The sequence below is a fragment of the Camelina sativa genome, chromosome 9, assembly GCF_000633955.1.
Source record: "Camelina sativa cultivar DH55 chromosome 9, Cs, whole genome shotgun sequence".
In the NCBI taxonomy this organism is placed as follows: domain Eukaryota; kingdom Viridiplantae; phylum Streptophyta; class Magnoliopsida; order Brassicales; family Brassicaceae; genus Camelina; species Camelina sativa.
In genome coordinates, this window is record NC_025693.1 from 37,857,465 (window position 1) to 37,865,490 (window position 8,026).

Below are 8,026 nucleotides of genomic sequence, written 5' to 3' on the forward strand. Positions count from 1 at the left end.
AAAAGCTGACGAAAAAACACTTTTGAAGTTTGAACAACGAAAAAAAAATATTATTCAGCTTTTCTCTCTGCAAAATCGTTACAGAGAGACGACAGCGAAGAAAAAAACTTTGGGTAAAAATTTAGAAGCAAACCCAAAAGAGAAGTTTTCATTTTCTACAGGTAAAGATCGAGTTAAAAGTTTCGACCTTTTTAGCGGTTGATTTCTTAATTTTTCTCCTCGAATTGAACCCTAATTTTGAGATTTGGTGGTCAGGGTTGGAGAAGATTGTTGATGTTTTGGTTTGATTCCATTACTCAACCATATGATTTCACATATTCAACGACAACAATTCATCGATCCTTGAGAACCAAAACAAAGGATCTTCATTTCAGGTTTTTTTCTTCCTCCACCATGGAATCATATCTGTAAATATTTAAACTTTTAAGGGAATCGGAATTGATTTTCTCAAAAAAAGCTTGATTTTTTTTTTTTTTACCAGATCAAACTTCTTTATAGAGAAGATTTGAAAACTTTGACAAGCCCCCCTGTGATGTGATGGAGCAATTCAGGCAAATCGGAGAGGTTCTAGGAAGCTTAAACGCTCTTATGGTATTACAAGACGATATCTTAATCAACCAAAGACAATGCTGTTTGTTGTTAGATATTTTCAGTTTGGGTTTCAACACCGTTGCTGAAGAGATCAGACACAACTTGAAGCTTGAAGAGAAGCATACTAAATGGAGAGCCCTTGAACCGCCTTTGAGAGAGCTCTATCGAGTCTTTAAAGAAGGCGAAATGTATGTTCGTAACTGTATGTCCAATAAAGATTGGTGGGGCAAAGTTATCAACTTTCATCAGAACAAAGATTGTCTTGAGTTTCATATACACAACTTGTTATCTTACTTTCCGGCTGTGATCGAAGCTATAGAGATTGCTGGTGAGATCTCTGGTCTTGACCCTGCTGAGATGGAGAGGAGGAGAGTTGTGTTTTTAAGAAAGTATGATAAAGAGTGGAATGATCCAAAGCTTTTTCAGTGGAGGTTTGGGAAACAGTATTTGGTTCCGAGGGATCTTTGCAGCCGTTTTGAGCATTCTTGGAGAGAAGATAGGTGGAATCTGGTGGAAGCATTGCAAGAGAAGAGGAAGTCGGAAAGCCTTGAGGTTGGCAAGACTGAGAGGCGTTTAGCTGATTTTTTGTTGAAGAAACTAACCGGGTTGGAACAGTTTAACGGTAAGCTTTTCCCGAGTTCGATACTCGTTGGCTCTAAGGATTACCAAGTGAGGCGGAGATTAGGTGGTCAGTACAAGGAGATTCAATGGTTAGGGGACAGTTTTGTATTGAGACATTTTTTTGGGGATCTTGAGCCGTTAAATGCAGAGATTTCTTCTCTGTTATCGCTTTGTCACTCGAATATACTTCAGTACCTTTGTGGATTCTATGATGAAGAAAGGAAAGAATGTTCTTTGGTTATGGAGTTAATGCACAAAGATTTGAAAAGCTACATGAAGGAGAATTGTGGACCTAGAAGAAGATATCTCTTCTCTGTTCCTGTTGTGATCGATATAATGCTTCAAATCGCTAGAGGGATGGAGTATCTTCATTCAAATGAGATCTTCCATGGAGATTTGAATCCAATGAACATTTTTTTGAAAGAGAGAAGTCACACTGAAGGCTATTTCCATGCGAAGATATCAGGTTTCGGTTTGACGTCAGTTAAGAATCAGTCTTTCTCTCGTGCTTCTTCTAGACCAACCACACCTGATCCTATAATCTGGTATGCACCAGAGGTTCTCTCAGAGATGGAACAAGATCTCAAAGGTACGGCTCCGAGATCGAAGTTTACACATAAAGCTGATGTCTATAGCTTTGCAATGGTGTGTTTCGAGCTTATAACCGGTAAAGTTCCATTTGAAGATAGTCATCTTCAAGGGGATCATATGGCTAAGAACATAAGAACGGGAGAGAGACCTCTCTTCCCTTTCCCTTCGCCAAAGTACCTTGTCAGTCTGATTAAACGTTGCTGGCACTCACAACCGAATCAGCGTCCAACTTTCTCTTCGATTTGCCGGATCCTCCGGTACATCAAGAAGTTCCTAGTTGTGAATCCTGATCATGGTCACCTCCAAATCCAAAATCCACTTGTTGATTGCTGGGACTTGGAAGCAAGATTCTTGAAAAAGTTCTCAATGGAGTCAGGTTCCCACGCGGGATCCGTGACACAAATACCGTTCCAGCTTTACTCATACAGGATCACAGAGAAAGAGAAGATGAGTCCAAACTTCAACAAAGAAGAGAGTTCAGAAACAGGTGAATCTGTTTCAGAAAGTGTTTCAGTGGTTGAAGATCCACCAACAATGCCAACGTATACAAAGTCATTGTGCTTAGATGCAATATCTGAATACTCTGATACAAGATCAGTTTACTCTGAAGCTCCAATCAAAAAGACCTCAGCTTTAAAGAAGAGCAGTGACGCCGTCAAACTCAGAAGAAACTCAATCTCAGGTCAGATAAAAATTGTATTTTCATTGTAAAGCTCTCTGATGAATGAGATCAAACCAAATAGATTTAATAATAAGATCTTTCGATTGCAGGTTTACGAACTTCAGGATCATCTCCTATAAAACCAAGATCAGCAACAAAAGCATCATCACCGCTAAGTCCATTTGGAAGAAGCAGCAGCAAAGCAAGGAAGGATACTAGATTGCCTTTGAGTCCTATGAGTCCTTTGATCCATGGAAGACGTAGACAACTCACTGGTCCTGCTTCTGACTCTGAGCTAACATAGCTTTTTAAACACACACATCTTGTTTTTTTTGCAAGAATCTTAAAACTGAGACACAGTGTTAGTTCCATAACATAACCCTTTTTTGTGTATCCTCTTAAATACCATTTTTTTTTTTTTTTTTTGTATTTGTAAATTTTGCTTTCTTTAGATACTTCTCTGTAGCTTCTGCAAAGTCTGCACTTTTTTATCTGAAAAAAACAAGAGCTTTATTTTTACCCTTAAAGTCTTATTCCTGTGTTTGAGGCTTTGCTCGATTAAAGACTGGATTTTGCGTTTGTGATTGCACCTCTAATGGCCTCGCAGACGCAATTACGTTTGATTATCTACGAGTTCTCGAGGAAATTTCAAACGAAATTGAGTACCCAGAAACTGCATAGCTTTGTTACTACGTCCAAACTCGCTCGTGACCCGTTTTTCGCGACGCAGCTTGTACGATTCTATGCGTTAAACGATGATCTTGTCTCTGCCCGCAAACTGTTCGACGTATTTCCTGAGCGAAGCGTTTTCCTTTGGAACTCTGTTATTCGAGCTTTTGCTAAAGCTCATCAATTTAGTACTGCTTTTTCACTCTTCTCTCAGATGCTGAGTTCTGATACTAGACCAGACAACTTCACCTATGCGTGCTTAGCTCGTGGCTGTTCAGAGAGTTTCGATACCGAGGGACTGAGGTGTATTCATGGGATTGCGATCGTATCTGGTCTTGGATTTGATCAAATTTGTGGTAGTGCAATTGTTAAAGCTTATTCAAAAGCTGGCCTTACTTTTGAAGCAAGTAAGTTGTTCCTTTCGATACCAGATCCTGATGTTGCTTTATGGAATGCTATGATTTCTGGATATGGATGCTCTGGATTTTGGGATAAAGGAGTCAATTTGTTTAACTTAATGCAACATCGAGGACATGTACCGGATTGTTATACAATTGTAGCCCTAACGACTTGTTTGATTGATCCTAGTTTGCTACTCATTGCTTGGTCTGTTCATGGATTTTGTTTGAAAATCAATCTAGATACTCATTCTTATGTTGGTTGTGCTTTAATGAACATGTACTCGAGATGCAGGTGCATAGCTTCTGCTTTTAGTGTGTATGATAGCATCTCTGGGCCTGATTTAGTAGCGTGTTCTTCTTTGATAACTGGTTATTCGAGATGTGGGAATCACAAGGAGGCTTTGTATCTGTTTAATGAGCTGAGAATGAGTGGTAAGAAGCCAGATTGTGTTCTTGTGGCGATTGTATTAGGGTCTTGTGCTGAGTTATCTGATTCAGTCTATGGCAAAGAAGTGCACGGCTATGTTATTCGACTAGGACTAGAATTTGATATCAAGGTTTGCTCTGCTCTTATAGACATGTACTCAAAATGTGGGGTTTTGGATTCGGCGATGAATCTTTTTGCAGGGATTCCAGAGAAAAACATTGTTTCCTTCAATTCTGTTATTTTGGGTTTTGGCTTGCACGGATTTGCTTCCTCTGCGTTTGAGAAGTTCACCGAGATGCTTGAGATGGGATTGAAACCTGATGAGGTCACTTTCGCTGCTCTGCTTTCTACTTGTTGCCATTCGGGACTTTTAAACGAAGGTCAAGAGATCTTCGAGAGGATGAAGAGTGAGTTTGGTGTTGAACCACAAACAGAGCATTATGTTTACGTGGTAAAGTTGATGGGAATGGCTGGAAAGCTAGAAGAAGCATTTGAGTTTGTAATGTCATTACGGAAACCAATTGATTCAGGAATTTTGGGAGCACTATTGTCATGTTGTGAAGTTCATGAGAACACGCAGTTGGCTGAAGTTGTAGCAGAGAAGATATTGGAGAATGGGGAAGAGAGAAGAAGTGTATACAAAGTGATGCTTTCTAATGTGTATGCAAGATATGGGAGATGGGATGAAGTAGAAAGGCTTAGAGATGGAATATCAGAAAGCTCTGGAGGGAAATTGCCAGGCATTAGTTGGTTTTAACTGTGAAGAAAAAACAGTTAATGGCTTGATAGGGTTCTTCTTGCTGATGATTAAGAAGAAGCGGAGACTTTGTGGCGTATGAGATAAGGTTAGCAGTTGCCCTTTGAATTACCATTCCTGGTTCGATTAGGTTAAGACCAGATAAGTGTATGACATAATTTTAGGATACTCCGGTCTGATCGGATCTATCTTAAAACATAAAGTTGTGGTTAGGGAGACAAAAAGCAAACCATCTCTTAAATTTATATTTATCCTTTTTCTTCTAATCACAACTTCTAAATATTACTCTAACTTCTAATATTGCTCTGTCTTTCTAATTTAAAAATCAGAATTAGATTGAAATCATTGTTTGGTTTCATCTTTCCCAGGAAGACAAAGAAACGACTAATTCGATCTCTCATTTTACCAGGTAATATTTTCAATCCTTTTTTTCATGTTTCCTGTCAATTTTTTTAAGAAGAATTGTGGTTTTCGCTGAGAAACTGCGGTAACTTTCGAAGAAACAATGTAAATCGTAGAATTCAGTTTTCTGTTCTGATTTGATGTCTAGAGAAAATAACTTCTGCAGAAAATTTTGGTCTCTGTATTTTGATTTGATCCACATATATCGTTGCGTGAGATCATTCTCTTATTTGTGAAGCTTTCTTGGGGAAAAGGTAAATTAGAAAGTGGTACATTCCCATTTCACTGGACAAAACTTGATACATAAGTTATTTCTCCCATCTATGTATGAATTAAAACAATTACTGACATGTATAATAATGATAGAGGTTTGTTGTTGAACATGTAAGATGATACTAAACATTTGTGATCGCTCGCTATTTTGTGTGTTTGCAGGAGGACGTTTTATTGATCTTAAGGTTCAAATGCAGAGACAAGAACGAGGATCGTAAGAATGGAGCGAGCAAAAACAGGTAAGATTTGTTTGAATTGATGCTCAACGTAGATATTAAATCACCGAAACAACTAGTTTTCGTCTTTGAAAATTGTTTATGTAAGGTTTTGTTAGTTCTCTTGTTATCTCTGCAGAGGTGGAGAAGAAAGTTTCAAAACTTGTAAAGTTCATCCAAACCAAAAACAAGATTCCAAAGGATTCAAAGAGAGAGCTTCTAGGGATTGTTAACGATCTTCAAGAGCAGTGTCAGTCTCTCTATACTGTTTTTGATGATTTTCAACAAGATTTAGACCCGAGTAGCGGTGGTGGCAGAAGGAAAGGGAAATCGCGTATTGCTTCATCGAGTTCAGACTTGGAGTATTACTCTTCAGAGGAAATAGAGAATGTTATAGAGGAAGGAATTGAAATTTCTGAGCTACAAAGCAAGCTTGAAGCATTGAGGAATGATGCTGAAGAGAGAGAACGAGAATTGACTTCACGTGTGAAGGAGCTAGAACGAGAGCTAGGTAACGCTAAAGCTGAGTGTGATCAGAAAAGAAGTTTAGAAAAAGAGATTGCGATGAAAGCTAGTGAAAGTAAACAGTTAGGAGAGAAGAACAAAGGGCTTAGATCTCAGATCTCTGGTTTGGAATCGGTTTTGAGAGAGAAAGGAGATGAGATATCAACACTTGTGAACAAGTTTGGGAACAGTGAGTTAGGTTTAACATCGAGGATCGAAGAGTTGAAAAGCCAGTTGAGAAATTTGGAAAAAGAAATTGGTTTCCTTCGTGCAAGAAACGCGGAATTGGCTAAAAAGTATGAAGGTAAGAGAGTAGAGGATGAAGAGCGAGTTAAGGGACTGGTGGATCAGGTAAATGGTATGAAACGTGAGCTTGAATCATCGCGGAGGCAGAAAGATGAATCTGAAGCGAAGTTGGAGAAAAAATTCGAAGAAGTTACAGAGACGGAGATGCAACTGAAGAGTCTGAAAGAAGAAACAGAGGAGGAGAGGAACAGACTGAATGAAGAGATTGAGTATCTTAAAGGAGAAAACCAGAAGCTGCATACAAGAATCGCAGAGCTGGATTCATTGAACATGGAGATAAAGACGAAGAATGCTGATAAGATTAGAAATGAGAGCAAGATATTGGACATTCAAAATTCTGATCAGAAGAAATTGGTCAAGGAACAAGATGATATTATTCGCAGGTAAACAACAACAGAAACGATTTTGGTTTTCAAAGTAATCTGACTTGTCAGAGTATTCATTCATTCAGGCTTTTAAGTTTCTTATGTTTCTGACGCAGGCTATCGGAGAAAGTCAAGGATCAACAGGGACTTGTCAAAGAACAAAAAGACACTATTGACAAGTTATGTGATGATCAGAAGCTAATGAAACGTTGGTCATCTGGCTCGAGCCGGGATTCGAAGATGAATCCAAATGCTTTAGAGAAGAAAATGGAAGAATTAGCTGAAGATTTCCGGATGAAGATAGAAGATCATATTAGGATACTATACAGGAGGATCCACGTGGCCGAACAAATACACTTAGAGAGCAAGAACGAGTATATAAAAACACGAGAAATGGCTCAACAAAACAGAGAAAACAGAGAAAGCCTGATGTTTTTCGAAACCCATTTCAGTAATATGAAAGATGCTTTGGAAAAAGGGTACAGGAGATCGGAAATGGCGATGAAGAAGCTAGAAGAAGCAGAGGAACAGACGAAAAGAGTTGGGAGATTAGGGGAAGAGATCGAGTCAGCGAAGCAATGGGTGAGTGAGAAGAAGAGCGAGGTAGAGAGTCTAAACGCAAAGCTAGAATGCGGAGAAGCTCAAGAAAATCTGTTGAAGGAGAAGCTATCAAAGCTAGAGAAGAAGCTTGCGGAAGAAGGAACGGAGAAACTGAAACTAACAAAGGTTCTGAGCAAATTTGAAACGAAAATGAAAGAGCTTGAGTTGAAGGCGAAGGGAAGAGAAGTAGAAGCGTTGAGTTTAAGGGAAGAGAAGAGAGAAGCGATAAGACAACTGTGTATCGTTGTCGATTATCAAAGAGATCGATACGATCAACTCAAGAAATCAATCTTAAAAGGTTGATTGATCTTCGTTTTTGCCATTTACTTTTATGTTTTCACGAAAACAAATGGTGGTTTGTTATATAATATTCAGAAACCCATCTTGCAAAATATAAGCTAATGTCAGATCGTGGATTCATCTATATTGTTGTAAAGTAACGAAAATGTTATTCATGTGGATAGTTTTTGTTTTGACCAGTAAAAATTTATTTAACAGTGTTCAGTAATTTTTGTAACTTTTGTTGTCTTTTATTAGAATAAAAAAGTCAAAATCGTAAAAAATAAATTGACCGGTTTGACGAGAAAATTGAAGAATGACAGATAGCACCAGCTGTGAAGCGGAGGCGGTGGGGGGGGGGGGG

The 8,026-nt window shown here is 38.6% G+C and overlaps 3 protein-coding genes across 3 annotated transcripts; all 3 read left to right on the top strand.

Moving 5' to 3' along the window:
- LOC104714793 (serine/threonine-protein kinase Nek4-like) lies at positions 1-2,983 on the top strand. Its single transcript, XM_010432253.2, has 4 exons — positions 1-161; positions 256-374; positions 482-2,485; positions 2,575-2,983. The coding sequence occupies exons 3-4, from the start codon at positions 538-540 to the stop codon at positions 2,766-2,768; spliced, it is 2,142 nt and encodes a 713-aa protein (XP_010430555.1). The 5' UTR covers positions 1-161; positions 256-374; positions 482-537; the 3' UTR covers positions 2,769-2,983.
- On the top strand, positions 2,979-4,718 carry LOC104716094 (putative pentatricopeptide repeat-containing protein At1g64310). The gene has a single exon (XM_019229701.1). The coding sequence runs from the start codon at positions 3,060-3,062 to the stop codon at positions 4,716-4,718; it is 1,659 nt and encodes a 552-aa protein (XP_019085246.1). The 5' UTR covers positions 2,979-3,059.
- Positions 5,558-7,846, top strand: LOC104714794 (protein NETWORKED 4B-like). Its single transcript, XM_010432255.2, has 3 exons — positions 5,558-5,632; positions 5,748-6,801; positions 6,900-7,846. Exons 1-3 carry the CDS (start codon positions 5,614-5,616, stop codon positions 7,684-7,686), a joined length of 1,860 nt encoding a protein of 619 aa, XP_010430557.1. The 5' UTR covers positions 5,558-5,613; the 3' UTR covers positions 7,687-7,846.